Genomic DNA, 15,924 nt, shown 5'->3' with positions numbered 1-15,924 from the left:
TCGAAACTTAAATCTATTGATCCATATAAAATCCATGACTAGTTACATTTAAAATTTAATAAAAACCATGTATCAGTCTATTTATTTTTAAAAATTAATAAGAAATTTCATATCTGGTACTGATTTCATTTGAGATAATATGTACGAATACCAATTCCTAAACATTTGAATAAGGTATCCTAATTATATAGGATTGTTAACGCTAGTAATTAAAATGATCACTAAGACACCTTTTTGTCCTGGCATTAGAAAATCTATGGGCAAACTCCTTATAAAATAATAAGAGCATGAGCATTGGTGAATCCCTCTTTGGGGTTCACCAACATTTTTTATTATTTTTTCGTGGGCCCATGAACAGTTATGAACTCGGATATGCTGTTTTCTGCATTAGCGAACCCGAAGAAGGAGTTCATAGGAATAAAATAATAATATTAATTTTTTTTAAAAAAAATTAAAATATTCAGAAAAGATGAATGAAATATTAAAACATATTATTAAAATTATGAAAACATTTTATTCAATACATTAAAAGTACATTACATAAATGAGAAATTTTTCTAACATACATAACTTATTTATTCATTTTCGTCACCGAACTTTTGCCATATATTTTCCATTAAATCAGCTTTCAAACGAGCATGCTTCTCTGGATCTCGAACTTCTCTGCGCATGCCTAACATATCACCGACATGAATACTTTCTCTCCTAGTCACCCTCGAACTTCTGCTTGATTCTCCTGACTCGAACTCAGAAGTATCAATTTGAGCGTATCCGTGTCGTTCGTTCTCTACTATCATATTATGCAATATGACACAAGTTCTCATGATCTTTCCTATATTCTCCTTGTCCCATTGTAGAGCTGGGTTTTTAACAATTGCAAACCTCGATTGCAATACTCCAAAAGCCCGTTCGACATCTTTTCTGGCGGATTCTTGCTTTTCTGCAAATTTCTCGGCTTTAGGACCTTGAGGAAGTGGGATGGATTGGATAAATGTTGACCAGTTTGGATAAATTCCGTCAGTAAGATAATAGGCCATACGATAAGTGTGGTTGTTGACCTTGAACTTAACTTTAGGTGCTCGACCATGTAAGATGTCATCAAAAACAGGTGACCGATCAAGAACATTGATATCGTTGAGGGTACCTGGTAAGCCGAAAAATGCGTGCCATATCCAAAGATCTTGTGATGCCACGGCTTCTAAGACAATTGTCGGCTTTCCTGAACCACGTGTGAACTGACCTTTCCAAGCCGTTGGGCAGTTTTTCCACTCCCAATGCATGCAGTCGATGCTGCCTATCATCCCCGGAAACCCCCGTACCTCTCCAACATCGAGTAAGCGTTGAAGATCCTCGGCTGTAGGTTTTCGTAGATACTCTTCTCCAAACAATTGTATTATTGCATCAGTGAAATTTGCCAAACACAAACGTGATGTACTGTCACCAAGTCGGAGATATTCGTCATATGTATCTCCCGATTGACCATATGCCAGCATACGTATAGCTGCCGTACACTTTTGAAGTGCAGATAGCCCGTTCCTTCCGTGAGACAAAATGGTACACTTTCCCGTGACTAAAGTCAAACTACCCGTGAAACAAACAGCCAGCAAACATCGAACACCCGTGAGCTCCAACACCCGTGACCTCCAAACCGTCACCTGCACTCCCTGTCCTGCAAAAGAAAAGCAAACAGATTCAAGCAAGTACACTAAAAGAGATTCAATAAAGCTTAACATGTTAACAAGCTCAATTATTCAATCAAGTAAAGAAAAGAGATTAAAGATATAGAACATATTCACAACCTAAGCCAATCAACCTAAACAGAATCTAGACCTCTAATATTCAAGCAAATTCAAGGCACTCACCAAATCATATCATTTCCGAGATTAGTTTTTTCTTAAGACACACTTCTTCATCAGAAAGTGTGTCTTCATTCTTGCCAAGGAGACGCTCAAGTATCTTCTGTTTGGAAATGCTATTTTTCATAGCTAGCATACTCTGAACTTGATCATAAGCGTGTTCATTCCCGTGCTTCTTGCGTTTCGCCGCTTTAACACCCGGAGGCCTAACCTCCGCATCGTCAGCCACCACCTCCGGACATGCTTCCTTCCGTTTCTCCTTCCCACCATCTTTGGAGCAGGAGAAAGATCGCCATTTCTGATCAAACCTGAGCTCCCTCCAGCAATGCTCAAGTACGAACTTGGCACCATAGTCATTTAAGAAGATGTCATGGGCAGCCTTCATGACATCATTCTCATTTTGGCCACTGGCTTGCTCCTTCAAAGCCGCTTCGTGGCATCCCACAAACTTGCACACCTGCTCATTTACCCTTCCCCACCTCTGCTTACATTGACTCCATTCTCTAGGAACGGCGCCAATGAGCTGAGGGCTTGAGTTGAAGTACTCTTCAATTCTCTTCCAAAACGCTCCTGCCTTCTGCTCATTACTGACTATCGGATCTTTGCTCGTGTTCAACCAAGCGCTGATGAGCACGAGGTCTTCTTTGCGTACCCACTTTCTCCTTTCCACTGGTTTCACTATCCCGGGAGAGATAGCAGCTGCCTCAGCAGAGTCAACGTCTATTGGTAGACTCCTCTGCGAAGCTAAAAGGTTAACAAACCCGGGAGGATTAAAGGAGAAAGGTTCCATTGTGGTTTAGGTTGGGTTTGTTGTTTATATGTTTCTGTGTTTGGAGTGGCGGATTTGCTATGTTTATAAACTAGTTTGTGAACAATTAAACAAACTCTACCTACCAAACATTCATTACAAAAGCCATTAGAAGTTGTTACAAGCAGTAACTACACATCAAATCACTCACCAAAATTAACTACAGCTTAGTACTATCGAACATTCATAACAGCAACCAACAACCAGAATATAATTAATGATACCTACTTTTAAGTTCTACTTAGACATCTAGTTATCGTTGTAGTTTAAGGTTTGGTTACGTGTTAATATGTTTGTGTGTTCAAGTTGGTTTTTTCCACGGTTAAACAAGTTAGCTTCGTATTTTAAAATTCTACTTCTAGTTCTACTTTTAAATATACATTAACAATTTTGAACAGACATAAAGCAATCAAGTTTTTCAAACAGGCAATTGCAAACAACCTCTACAGTTATGTCGACTCTTACCTTTGCTTTTCATTCGAAGCAAACCTTCTCCAGGTCAGCCACCTGTCCAGAGAAGATTTGTACCTGTTCCTGGACATGGAAACATAAAAAAAAAAGTGTTAGTCACGCTTAAAGAAGTACATAACTAAAATCAAACATGTAAGAGGAATGAAACAGCAAAGAAAGTTCACTAACCTCCAGAGTCTCAATCTGTTTAGTGACTTTCCACATCCCCCTCATGACGTCTTCAGCCTCCACCACCCGCTTAGTCAACCTCTCGATCTCCTCCTGCACACCTATCACCCAAGGCTGACGATAATGGAACCCATCAGCCTTGGTTACAACATTAAAAAATATCAGAGACTTGTACTTGATGAAACCCATAAACGATAATCAAACCGGAAAAAAGATAACCTCGTGGTTTATGCAGGTGAAGAACCGCTTCCCCGGATTAGTGTCGTACTCGTCCTTCCGTCTAACCTCATCAATAATTCTCCCACCACATGGACACTTTCTTGGAATCCCGTACTCTGAATCGGCCACGAACCCTAACATGTTGTTGTTATCGATTTGCCTCTTTGAATTTCTTTTCTCTTCACCCGGATCCATCTGTGCCACAAATCGATAGTATTAGCACATAATAATGATGGAATATGATTAAACGAACTCTCAATCGAACTCCCTTATCGATTAAGAACCCTAAGAAAAAAAACCCCAAATCGATTTTGAATCACACAATTCGCAATTCGAAAAAAACCCCCAAATCAACTCTAATCCATATTTAATCAACTATATATTCACCTTACAGCGTCGAGAACAGAGACCGTCGTCGATTTGATGGCCAAAAGCTACGGAATTCGCCGTCGCACCGAAGATCGCCGCAGGGATGAAACCCTAGCTTTTTTGAGAAAGGAGAGAAATGAATGGAATCACGCGAGATCCCGTCTTTCCACAACGTCAACGCGGAAACGACCAGCCAATCCGTGCGTGACGCGTGGCTTGACCTCGCCCCTTACGGGTTCATAACTAAGGCCCGGTTCAGCGATATATACCCATTTTACATTTTTTTTTAATTGATCGGGCCTAAGATCCCGAGCCCATGACCCCCTCTTAAACCGCTGATGCGGATGGTCTAAGACTATCAACCAATGCATATTAGGTTAAAGATGGTTCCAGACAAGCAGACAAATAAGTACATTTTGGTGAAAAAAATACAAATGAAGAAAAGAAAACTTCAAGAAAATTTCAGAGGGACATCAATTTGTTCAATCATGGGACCTTTGCGTACCTATAAGGACTGACACACAATATATTACACATACTGACATAGATAATATCAATTACGACTTCTATAATCATTTTACTGTTACGTGGGAAATCTTTTAACAAGCCTAGGCTATTTGCTTCCTTATCCCCTTCACAAGATCAATCAAGCTTCTCGTTTCTCATTTAGAAATTCTTAATTAGATGGAGGTCTCTCGATAAATAACGCAGCCCCACTTTGAAATAGAAAGCAGAAAATGATTCTTCTGAGTGCTAGTAATTTTTTGGTCAATTTTATGAGTGTTTATTTAGGTAGACAAAACCAAATATCATATCTTCCAGATTAAGCCTTTTGGAAAATGCCTTTTCTTCTACTTCTTCTTTTGATACAGGAAACTCATTTTCGTGCTCTGTGTTCTGGGATTAAAGATCCTTAAAACAATTATAGGGTCAAAGTTCAATTACGACTGCAATGATAATTTCTTAGGTATTTATGATAAATTTTGTGAACTCATCAAAATGTTTGACAATTTGTTATATATATTCGTATAGGTTTGCAATGGAACTTTATTTCATTTTATAAAAGAAATCAAGCCACATTTGTTAAACAAAATATGTGACAAAGTACATTTAATTATTATTATATGCTCTCCATATATTCTCCGAATTTAATTTTGGATCTTGGTGTAAACATATATTCTCCGAATAAGCATACACTATAATTAATTCCAGTTGATATCGTATGGTGGGTAGTTTTTATTCCTTACTCAGAGCATATATGTTCATACATATATATATATCACTATCCTGAGTATATTCATCAGAGAGACATGGCAGACGATAGGAAAAAGGACAACTCGAGGGGTAGGACATTTAGTCTTAACATGCTTTTCTTTACAGTATATGGTCAATGATTCACGCAAATGGTTGTCGTTTAGACCCAATAAAATCCTTCTATGTGTCTAATATTGTGGATTAACATGAAGAATTCTTTAAAGTAGTTGACTGAAACGTAAATTAACAATTTTAATCTACTTCAGAATACTCATCGATCCTAGCTATCTAGTTTAACTTAACAACATTATCTATGTTTATGCTGAAACAAAAACGATAGTTCTAATATTTTCTTTGTAGTAGCGCTGTTGTCATCTCCGTATTATAATGTAAATTTATATTAATATACAATAGTTTGTAAAACAGTAGCGGGGGAAACAATTTTATTTATCATGTGTTTTCTGGAAAAAATTTTGGATTAGAAAAACAAGAAAATTAAGTTACATTTTTGGGAATTTTCGGTTTTATGAAAAACAGACGATATCTAAAAAAATAATTGCAGTCTTAAAAACCGACACGTCTATGTGCATGGAAATGATAAGGAACAAGAACTCTAGCCATAACACAACCAGGTGTCAAGTACGCGTACTAGCAAACGCGGTAAAGGATTGATAACTGCAGTTGCTCGATGTAGGCTCTACGAAAGCCTAAGTGCTTAATGATCTTCATTTAAATTTTCATTTATTTATAAAGACAGTCACATTGGGATCGACAATGTATGTATCATCGATTGATTGACGTTATTAATCTTAAGATTGTTGATAGATCATTGTGACCAGTCTAGGGAATTCTTTTATATACCCGTATAAATCATTTATTAAGAGTCGACAAAAAATTATTTATTAAGATTGGACTCTAGATGTATTAGATCATTTTTCACTTACCTCTTTATATTTTCTTCTTTTCCCCAAACATACTCATTCGTTTTAAATTCATCACACACACATATGTGTACGTATATAGTTTTAAAAAGTGAAAAATGATGAAAAGTTGGAAACCATAACATGGTGTAAGAGACAGACAAAACATACAAAGAAAACATGATTCTGACTCAATAGTACATCAGACATCACTAGTCAAAAATCACCATCCCCATTTAATGACATCTTCTAGTTTTTCTTTTACTCCCAATTTTCGGCAAACAAAACATATTATTATTATTATTATTATTATTATTAATACAAAGAAGATATTAAAGCGAAAGACAACATTGACTATTTAATGTCTGCCTATCACAGCTTCAGTCCTGCTGCTTGTTTGTCACATGCGATTGCGGATTGCCTGGCTCATGATCCCTGGCTCATGATCTCACCACACAGTGTCTTTGATCAGTAACTTCCAAACGAGAAGTTTGTAGCCAAAAAGGTTCCGAAATTACAAAAAGCTTAGGTCGTCTAAGAGGAAAATAATGAAGATATGTTAAGTTGCTTAAAGAAAATGTTTAACATTATACTAAATTTTTTTTTTTTTTTTTTTTTTTTTTTTTTTGTAACTGACATTATACTAAATTTGCATGTCTTGAAATTTCATTGTGTGCGCTTTTATATGATTGGGAAATCGAACAGGAAGAAACTTTTAACCTGAGATAAACTTCATGGATTCTTAGTTTTAAGGGTTGTGCAATGGAAATTATTTTGATGGTCTAATCCTCGTGTACAGTCACAACTCACAGATGATCGGTTAAATTGCTTGTGACTTGGATATTAGTTCTTTTGAACTATAAAAATGATTGAACCAACTAACATCAAATAAATAAATCATTTTATTTCTTTCAAAAAATATCATTTTGTATAGATATTAAGGCAAGAGAATTTAAAGTTGATTTACAATTTTTTTGTTTTACCCATTTAAACTTTTTACTCTCCATGTTCCTAAATATAAGATGTTTAGGTAAAAACACACATATTAAGAAAATTATTTTGTTGTTAAAAAAAAAAAAATTAAGAAAATTATTTTTTTGTCTAAAAAATGTCAATTAAATTAGAAATTAATGGTATTCAACCAATTACAAAATAGATTATTAAATATGATTGGTTAAACAATTTTTAGTAAAGTTAAAGTTACCTAAAAAAAACATCTTATATATTGAAACATCAATTTTTTTAAAACATCCTACATTTAGGAATGGAGGGAGTATTAGTGAACTTGATGCCAACCTGGTACCGTATATACAAACTGCTCTACAATCTTTATTTAAAAAATTTTAAATTGATTATTGGTGCAATAACTCTACCCATGTGACTTGCCAAACCCTCAATTGGCTAAAACGTTTGAAAAACCCGGTTATACCAAACAGAATGAAGAATCATATGAAACATATCATACCGAACCGGTTCACCATCATGCCACATGAAATGCTTTTGAACCTTCAACACCCTTTTATGCATCTCAACGTATCTCCTCAATGGGATCGATATCAGAATCTTCCTCAGATTAGGAATCTCCTTCTCTGGCACAAACACAGCAAAAGATTCCCAATCCAAAACCTCAAGAAACGGCGGAACAAAGTTATCAGAGATGATAACCGGAACGCAACCGTACAAAACCGACTCCACCACCCTTGGGCTATTCACCTCGTACCCTTTAGCGCAAACGCAGAATCTGCTTTGTTTCATGAACCGGATGTACGATTTGTGGTTGATCCGGTTGAAGATCTTCATATCCGGTTCAGGACTTGAAGACCAATGGTTAAGCAAAATGGGTCTGACATAACCGTGCATGTTACCTGCGAAGAAAGCGAGGATTGTTCGCTTAGAAGGACGGTTACCTCCAATGTTTCCGTTTGGGTTTTGTGCAGTAGAGATTTTTGTTTCCGGCAAAGAGACGTCTTTTCCGACCACGAAGTCTAGTCCGACATCAGCGTTACAGAGTGATCTGATGCAGTTCATGTATGGTCCTCTAGTCTCAGCTGGAGCCTACAACAAATACTAACGTACCATTAGTAAACCAAATCATAATGAATGAATCATCATATCAGTTAAAAGCATTTTCAACTCACTTCTATTGACTTTAACAAAAAAATCATTCCTATTTTATATCTATTCAAATCTGAACATTTCCAACTCATTTCTATTTTACATCTATTCAAATCCACTTTTATTTCTTTTTAGAAATAAAATTTAGTATTTACTCTATATTTATGAGAAGAAATAACAATTATTTATTTTTATTCCATATTTAAAAAAAAGATATACTATTATAAAAGAATACATTAGTGGACTATTATAGAATTCCTCTAAAATAAAATAGAAAATAGAAAATGCATTGGAAATGATCTAACTCGACCGTTTTAAGCTTAAATCACATACCCAATCATGGCAAGCGGTGAAGAAATGATCGAAGCCACGAGTTCTATTCCAGAAAGGGTATCTGGAAACGATGAGATCAATGTAGTCTCGGAGATATTTAACAAGATTTCTACGGCTGTGAGAATCACGAACGTAGAGTTTCTGTTGAAGAATTCTTGAACTGAAAGCCAAGTAGAATAGATGAGCTTTGGTGGGATCTTTTGTCAAGAATCTATGGCTACTCTCCATTAGTTTCATAAACCATCCTTCTGATGCGTAAACCCCTTCCATTATTGCCTCAGGCTGATGAAAGATTGGCCTGTCCCCATCTGAGTAAACATACACTTTCAAAGTCTGCTCCATTAGCTCGTAGCTCCTGCACTAAACAATAACCATTTAGGATTCGATTGCTTCAAACGTTAATTGTAATGTTGTGTGGATAACATGTGAAAATAAATTTTATAGTACACGCAATAATTTATTAATGTATAAACATTGGAAAATAAGAAGTAAGCCTTTGCTAATTACTACCCTTATATATGTATTGTTTAGATCGGTTAATATGTTAAACCTTTTGAAGATGGATAGGTTGTGGTAGAGAGGTGCGTAAAGAGTATTATCCTTCTTGACCAAAGCCGCGTTCTTGATCTTGTTTCTTGCATCCTTAAGCTCTCTGTCCACATTTGATTCCCAACGAGGTGTCTATGAACAAGAACAAACAAAAAGTGGATCAAAGAGATGATGAGTGGCATGGTCACAAAGAATTGGAACTTAATTATGGTAAAGTCACATGCATACAAGTGAATTATTAGGATCACTATGCCGTTTCACTATCATTTGATTCATCTGGGTTATTGATATGACAACCAACGGTGGTTTTTTGGTGCTCCTCTCATGTTTCTTGTTGCTGTGAGGTATCTTGGGCTGAAGAGGATGATGAGAGCTTGCGCTTTCATTGCCACTGCTTTGTCCATAAGCTTTAGGAGAATTATTCAGAAACTTGTGCTCATAACTCTTCAGAACCTCCGTAGTGCTATTACCCGGTCTAAACTCAGAGGTTGCTTCTTGAGGTGCAAGAAACATTTCGTTTTCATCACCTTTAGTTATATTATTGGATTCTATGAATCCAGAAACGGTGCCGTTTCCAAGGGTGCCAGTAGATATTGGAGTGAGCTCGAAGTACTGAAGACCTAGAATGAAGGCGACGACCAGAGTCATGAGAAGAAGAACTCTACATGTTTCTGCTTGGCCTAGAAACCGAAAACCTCTAATTTGATCCATCGCAACCTGATAAGTAGACTAGCTTAGATTTCTATATAACTCAACTGTTATCTTCTTCCTGAAAAACAGATGAGAGGATCTGTTTTGTTCAATCAACCCATCAAATTCCAAAACTAGAGACACCAACTTTAAGTGATACGTGAACTCTAGAAGATGACTGGTTCGAAAACAGAGTTTGACAACTTACATGGAGAAACAGATACGAGCCTTAAGCGTTGGGTCAGATCTTAGCGTTTCTTTGAGGTTTCTCGGAGTGATTATCATCAAAATAATCAGACAAATAATTAAGAAGCAAAGAGACAAGACAAGGCAATCGATGGCTTTTAATTTTGTTCAATCAAAAGTCTTGACTAATTAAGTATTGGAGAAAACACTGTGTTTTGAATTGATAAGCCAACAAGGTATGATAAAGACTTCTCTAATATTTTTTAAATACACCGGTCTTTCCTACTATATTTCATGGACTTCGTAACTTACACAACCCAAGAAATACAATAATGACCGTATTATATAAAATTGAAGACGTTATTTATGATATGGCTTTCGGTGTCAGCGTTTGCGTCCCGCACTCTCCTCTGGAACGTTATCCAAGCATCGGAAGTTGCGAAATTCACGTGATCCAAACATAACAAAATCGTTTTCATTATAAAGATAAAAAAAAATACTTATGTTACTTGTGGTTTACTTATTTTTAGGGTGCAAACTTGTGGTTTACTGAAGAGCAAAATTTATGAAGAATATCACGGAACAATGGATACTTGATACTTCTAAAACATAATCAAACTGAAATAACAAGGCTAGTTGCTAAACCAGCACGATACTTTAATCAAATTAATATATACCCACAAGTTTGTTTTGTGTTCTTGTTTACATGAATTTGACAATTAACACATGAAGTAACAATTAATCTTTCAACTTCCTCAGCATGACCGTTGACTCGTGCCAACCCCATCCTCATCCTCCTCGTTAACATAAGGAGCAAGATTCAAGTAACAATTACCGTGGGAGTTGATCTCGTTACTACCACCAACATTAGGAGTCCTGCTAGAACCACTGCCTCGCCGCCACCGTGAACGGCAGACCACGCAGATCGCCGGTCTCCGTCCCCGACTCGCCCTCCACTTCAGCATGCATTCGTCATGCACTTTGTTCTTGCAAACCCTGCACTTCACCACCGCTCTCTCGCTCTCCTCGCCTCCAACATGTTCACCGTTTACGCTTTTAATGACGTTAATGTCGTCTAGACATATTGGACATGTCGCAGCTTCGTCTTCCACCTCATTTTCCTATACTCAGTCCCAATAAATAATTTATGGATGTAAATATTCTACGAGAGTATCACATATAATACAAAAAAAATCTATGATGATAAGTTTTCAAGAACAATATAACCTAATAACCATTATACATTCTCCCATTTTGTCACGTTATTCGTGAATTTTGGATGCTTTCATTTTCACAAAACAAAAGAAATAAGGAAGAAAAAGAGAGTACCGGTGCAGGGGTGGTGGAGGAGCTAGTGTTTCCGTAATGAGAATTGACGGTGGATAAAAGCTGAAGAAACCGTTGCTGGAGGTGGAAACTAGCGAGGTAGTCAGGTCGTGTCGGGGCCGAGACGAGACGGTAAAGAAGACATGGCCGGAGTCTCCGCTGCCGGAGACACTTGTCGTCGAGAGGAATACCAAGAACTCGTATCAAGACAAACAAGATGTGCTTGCACGGCTTCTTACGGTCGGGACAAGTGCAAGTCGGCGTGGCCGTTAGCGTCACGGTGTAGACGTTACACGTGGCACCGAGGACGTGGAAAGTAGCGTCATTTGGACGGCTGAGGAGACGGAGCCTGTGACGGAGAGCTCGAACTATTCGATCTTCCACCGGTTGATGAGCCAAGAGATGACGTTGGTCTCGGTTACTGACGTACGGAGATATTTGATCGGAGTCATTGGACCCGACAGATTCCATTAGGTTTGTAAGAAATCCGTTACGGCAGTTGGAGTTTTATGTGACGTTTAGGTTATAGGTACGGTTACTTATACACGTCATGTGGAGATTCTTTGTATGAAAGGATGACACACGTGTGGAATAACGGCGACGTGTAGGAGATATCAAAGACGGCGTTAGACGGAAGGCAAAGTTTTGATTTAGTTCGGTTTAACGTAGCCTGTTGTACCAAATTAATTAATCTAAGAATGCTAAATTACACGCCGTGTGGTTTTGTAGATGTAGTGTTACACAGCACGCCGTTCATTTCATTGACTTTTGGTTTAAAGCGACGTCGTTTTGGGTTAAACCTCTTGAAAACCCCTCTTCTTAACCTAGAAATCAAAATCGAACTCCTGCTCGTTATCGGCAACAATGGCTTCTCGATGTCGATCGCTATCCAAACCAGCGTTCTCTACGTTTAGATCTGCAATGAACAAGCCCTCTCTCCGACCCAAATCAGCTTCGTCATTTCTCGGCGTCCCTCCGTCGCCTGGACTTGCAAGGTTGACAATCTTATCTTAAATTTTCCGCCTTTCACTATCCTGATTGTTTAATTTTCAGAAATTTGAATTCGCGTAGTTCTGATTTGTGGGTTTTCTTCAATTTTGTATTTTGACTTTGACAGGCCGATTGCTCAGCTGGGGTCGCTTCAATCGCTGCTTCCATTGTACAGTGCGGTGGCGTCTGCTAGGCTGACTTCGTGCCTGGGTATCGATTCGATGAATTCAAGGTCGTTGTCTCAGGGTATGCTCTGCTGTGCGAATCCAGGAGTTTGATATTCTCCATAATCTTGTGTTTAGTAGTAAGCAACTTTTGTTTTTACTCTTTGACCTTTGCATATCTCAGAATTTACATCTTGTCTACTCTCAGTAGTATATTAGAGCTTTGCTACTCCTTCGATCTTCCCAATAACCCACCAGAGTCTGTAGCAATTTATAACCGAATGACATTGGAAATTGCATTAGTTGGATAGCTCTGTGCAACTTTGACACCCATATTTGTGTAACTGTTTATTGAATTTGAACTTAGAGCATTATCACAGATATCGCTTCCTGTTCCTGTATCAAGCTTGTCGTGCTCCACATTGGTTTGATCTTGCGATTTCCAGAGTTTTAGTTCTTTTGTTAGGAATTACTGGTGTTGCAAAGACATAGATTATTTGGTTTTGGCATAAGAATGAAATATGTCATTGTTGGTAATGTTCTATCTTCGTATTTCTTCTTTTGAACTTCTTGTAGCTTTTGATTGGAAACAACTGAAACAAGATTGTTTTAGATGGCCATGTGCTAATCTATTATGGTGTTTAATTTTTGCAGAGCTTGGCCTAAGCGTTCCTCGATAAAGAGACCAAGACCTCAGTCAGATTCTCCGCAGTTTTTGCTTTACTGATCTAACTAACTCAGTCACTCAGATCAGTTTCTGTTTTTCGGGAGTGATAAACAGTCTCCTTTCTTTTCATTCAATTAACAATTTCTTGTGGAATATGTACCTTCATTCATCACGATAAAATAGTATATCGTCTTGTGTCCATTGGTGCTCCTGGATTTGATATATCAAAGTACGATTACATGAAGTGTTAATGTTTGAGCCAACACATGAAAATGCCCAAAATTACGTGAGCAGTAGATGAATGCCTTGCCGTTTCTTATCTAGTAGATTATACGAAACGACGTGACGTCTGCTGTATTTTCGAACAAACCTTTACTTACCTTCCGACTCGAGAGCTAAATCTGCAGCTCCTCAACGCGAAGATTCACCGGAGCTAGTGAGCGAAGATGGAGAAGAAGCGTGAAGGAGTAATCGACGGAACGAGTCGGATCGTATCAGATCCTTACTACTTCCTCCATCTCATGACCTTCTTCTCTTACCTTCCGATTCGCAGCTCCGCATCACAGTACACTTCTCATCGACTCTTCGACAGAGAACTCCAAGCATTTCTAGCGTTCCTCATGTTCTCCGCTATCAAGGTTCGTCTTATCCTTCATATCAATCGAATTTGCATAGATGATCGTACTTGCTTCATCGGTTGCTCGAAATCCGTTGTAGATGGTTAGGAAGGAAACATGGGAGGCCTTCGTCGCGGATAGCTTACTATACGCCAAGGTGACTCTTACTAATTCCAGATTCAGATTCGAAATTGATTGTTCAATCTGCTGATACACATTATCTTGCTCCAGATCTTTCTCATAGCTGTTACGTTAATTATGGATTATCGAGTGGCGATCTGGTTTACTGTCATCTTTTCAGGTATGAATAAATCAATCTTTTGAGCTCATTTTCTTAGAATCTGATATGTATGTAGGAGATGCAGATTTGAATGTTTGATCTGAATGTTTCGTTGTGCAGTCATATATCTTTTAGCTCAACAACCAGCTTTTAGCAGATTAGGTATGTTGAATATTCAAGTTATTGCTCTCTGTTGAGGGATCAGAAGTTTCATTCTTGTAAGATGCTTAAACGTTTTGCAGGAATTGCGAAGAAGCTAACACCTATGCAGTTGGAGGATTTATTATCAGATGGGACCACAACTAAATACTGGTTGGTATGTGGCCATGGGCTTTGTCTTCTACTAGATAGTGTTGTGGCTGTTGCTACATTAGTGAAGTTGTGATTTTTAGATGCTGAGTTTGAAAATCAAAGGAGGTTACAGCTAGGTTCCAATAGCATGGTGTCTATGAAGCCAGATAATACATAGTCTACCCTTGTTAATTAACTAAAAAATCAAAATTGAACTGCAACATCTTGATCGGTAAAAATATATATATGAAAATTGAAAATTTGGCTCAGAAGGGTGTGATGATGTGCTATTTCACAAGTTTTGCAGATAGAATTCTATGCGTGTAGTTCATCCAAGTGTGTTCGTTCAAGCCGCTGCTTTCCCGAGCTCTCCATCACGTAAGCTTTGTATAAGAAAACATATCCCATTTCACTGTTCGTCGTAAGATACACACTCACACTACTTCCGTTCTTCAGGTACTCCAATAATCTTTTGTCTTTTGGGACCATTGATCTTGAACTTTTCCCTAATACTGCAGCAAAGTTTGGAATATCTCTCGCCGGTAATAGTCCTTCACGAACTCATTCATTTGCACGATCTCAGAAGCACGTTTAGTCTGTGTTGTGCTAGACACTGATGTGTTGTGTAACGTATGTAGGTGGAATGTCTCAGCTTCCTACGTACATATTGTTTGAAAAGGGTGTAGAAGTTTCTCGGTTCCCAGACTTTTATGTTGACGCTACACCGTCTTTACCCATAACCAAGGTTTGCAGAAATGGGTGTATTCCTTCTCTTAAGCTAGAAACTTCTGTGATTTTGATTCTCTTATTGTTGATATTGCAGAAACTTCTGTGTCAATATTTTGAGCTTGATCGGCTTCTGCTTGACTACATCAACGGATCATAGCCAGGGAAATATTAATATTCGATGATATGTGGATGAGTTTTCTTGGGAGAACAGTCTGAACACATCAACGCACAATCGGGCTTATAACAGGCAAACATTTCCTTCTTGCACTTTCATTTTTTCGATCTTATTATAGTAGGCATTTTAGTGAGTCTCGCCTGAGGAAACCACAGATACTACTTTTGTGTTATAGAGAGATGAGAAGATTATGTTAAAAGTGTTATGGGGCTCTAATTCCGAAGAAGAATTCTTGATGTTGATGGTGATGAAATCTCAGTAATTCTTGACTTTGTCGTGGCTTTCGTTGTCATGACTTTTAGTGGCAAGGCTTGTTGCGGGAGTCATCCGTCTCTCTTTTCTGTTGTTTTCATGTGCTTAAGTACAACCAATTATGCTTCCTATGTGGATGTGTGGTCTAAAATTAACACCAAATAAGATATAAAGGAAAAATTACAACAATAAAGTCGACAGAAAATCAAACATTTAACATTTTTAGAAGTGTAAGTATACACTTCATATATCGATTCTACTGCATTAAAATTATTAAGATATTCATATTAAATGTTATCTATCAGTTATGAAAAGTAGATTTGTAGCAATATAATGAACCATCGTCTGGAAGGAAATAAAAATAGATGATAACTATATTTGACATACTTAAATATATACTTTTGTAAACGTTACAAAATCCCGTGCGGTGTCTTATTTTGTCGTGTGTATCATATCTTTATTTTGCTAAAACATTACAAAATCCCGAAAGCAACA

The 15,924-nt window shown here is 37.6% G+C and overlaps 5 protein-coding genes across 10 annotated transcripts; 2 read left to right on the top strand and 3 right to left on the bottom strand.

Annotated features, from left to right (window-relative positions):
• Window positions 1–575: 575 nt before the first annotated feature.
• On the bottom strand, window positions 576–2,646 carry LOC103847547. The gene is made up of 3 exons (XM_033282932.1): window positions 1,995–2,646; window positions 1,241–1,669; window positions 576–1,069 (listed from the first exon to the last, which is right to left on the bottom strand). Exons 1-3 carry the CDS (start codon window positions 2,644–2,646, stop codon window positions 576–578), a joined length of 1,575 nt encoding a protein of 524 aa, XP_033138823.1.
• Window positions 2,647–2,922: 276 nt separating this feature from the next.
• Window positions 2,923–10,463, bottom strand: LOC103846705 (probable glycosyltransferase At3g07620). Of its 4 annotated transcripts, none has more exons than XR_004452370.1 (6): window positions 9,961–10,275; window positions 9,291–9,831; window positions 9,064–9,194; window positions 8,514–8,868; window positions 3,523–8,120; window positions 2,923–3,441 (listed from the first exon to the last, which is right to left on the bottom strand). XR_004452370.1 is itself a non-coding variant. In XM_009123684.3 (5 exons), exons 2-5 carry the CDS (start codon window positions 9,771–9,773, stop codon window positions 7,467–7,469), a joined length of 1,623 nt encoding a protein of 540 aa, XP_009121932.1. In that variant the 5' UTR covers window positions 9,774–9,779; window positions 9,961–10,275; the 3' UTR covers window positions 7,266–7,466. The 4 variants fall into 4 exon arrangements, 2 of the variants coding, with proteins under 2 accessions (XP_009121932.1, XP_018510949.1); XR_004452369.1 differs by having other exon boundaries at window positions 2,923–3,717; window positions 3,910–8,120; XM_009123684.3 differs by lacking the exon at window positions 2,923–3,441 and having other exon boundaries at window positions 7,266–8,120; window positions 9,291–9,779.
• A 94-nt stretch (window positions 10,464–10,557) lies between these two features.
• LOC103846704 (mitogen-activated protein kinase kinase kinase 1) lies at window positions 10,558–11,791 on the bottom strand. Its single transcript, XM_009123681.2, has 2 exons — window positions 11,268–11,791; window positions 10,558–11,059 (listed from the first exon to the last, which is right to left on the bottom strand). Exons 1-2 carry the CDS (start codon window positions 11,733–11,735, stop codon window positions 10,694–10,696), a joined length of 834 nt encoding a protein of 277 aa, XP_009121929.1. The 5' UTR covers window positions 11,736–11,791; the 3' UTR covers window positions 10,558–10,693.
• Window positions 11,792–12,075: 284 nt separating this feature from the next.
• On the top strand, window positions 12,076–13,329 carry LOC103846702. 2 transcript variants are annotated; one of them, XM_009123678.3, is made up of 3 exons: window positions 12,076–12,259; window positions 12,382–12,500; window positions 13,073–13,329. In XM_009123678.3, the coding sequence occupies exons 1-3, from the start codon at window positions 12,129–12,131 to the stop codon at window positions 13,096–13,098; spliced, it is 276 nt and encodes a 91-aa protein (XP_009121926.1). In that variant the 5' UTR covers window positions 12,076–12,128; the 3' UTR covers window positions 13,099–13,329. The 2 variants fall into 2 exon arrangements, with proteins under 2 accessions (XP_009121926.1, XP_009121925.1); XM_009123677.3 differs by having other exon boundaries at window positions 12,382–12,558.
• A 142-nt stretch (window positions 13,330–13,471) lies between these two features.
• On the top strand, window positions 13,472–15,560 carry LOC103846703 (thioredoxin-related transmembrane protein 2 homolog). 2 transcript variants are annotated; one of them, XR_004452371.1, is made up of 10 exons: window positions 13,472–13,723; window positions 13,803–13,859; window positions 13,934–14,003; window positions 14,103–14,144; window positions 14,225–14,298; window positions 14,581–14,651; window positions 14,730–14,815; window positions 14,912–15,018; window positions 15,097–15,249; window positions 15,353–15,560. XR_004452371.1 is itself a non-coding variant. In XM_009123679.2 (9 exons), exons 1-9 carry the CDS (start codon window positions 13,532–13,534, stop codon window positions 15,157–15,159), a joined length of 762 nt encoding a protein of 253 aa, XP_009121927.2. In that variant the 5' UTR covers window positions 13,472–13,531; the 3' UTR covers window positions 15,160–15,558. The 2 variants fall into 2 exon arrangements, 1 of the variants encoding a protein (XP_009121927.2); XM_009123679.2 differs by having other exon boundaries at window positions 15,097–15,558.
• Window positions 15,561–15,924: the final 364 nt, after the last annotated feature.

The sequence above is a fragment of the Brassica rapa genome, chromosome A10, assembly GCF_000309985.2.
Source record: "Brassica rapa cultivar Chiifu-401-42 chromosome A10, CAAS_Brap_v3.01, whole genome shotgun sequence".
NCBI lineage: Eukaryota > Viridiplantae > Streptophyta > Magnoliopsida > Brassicales > Brassicaceae > Brassica > Brassica rapa.
This window is presented reverse-complemented; position numbering and strand designations above follow the sequence as displayed.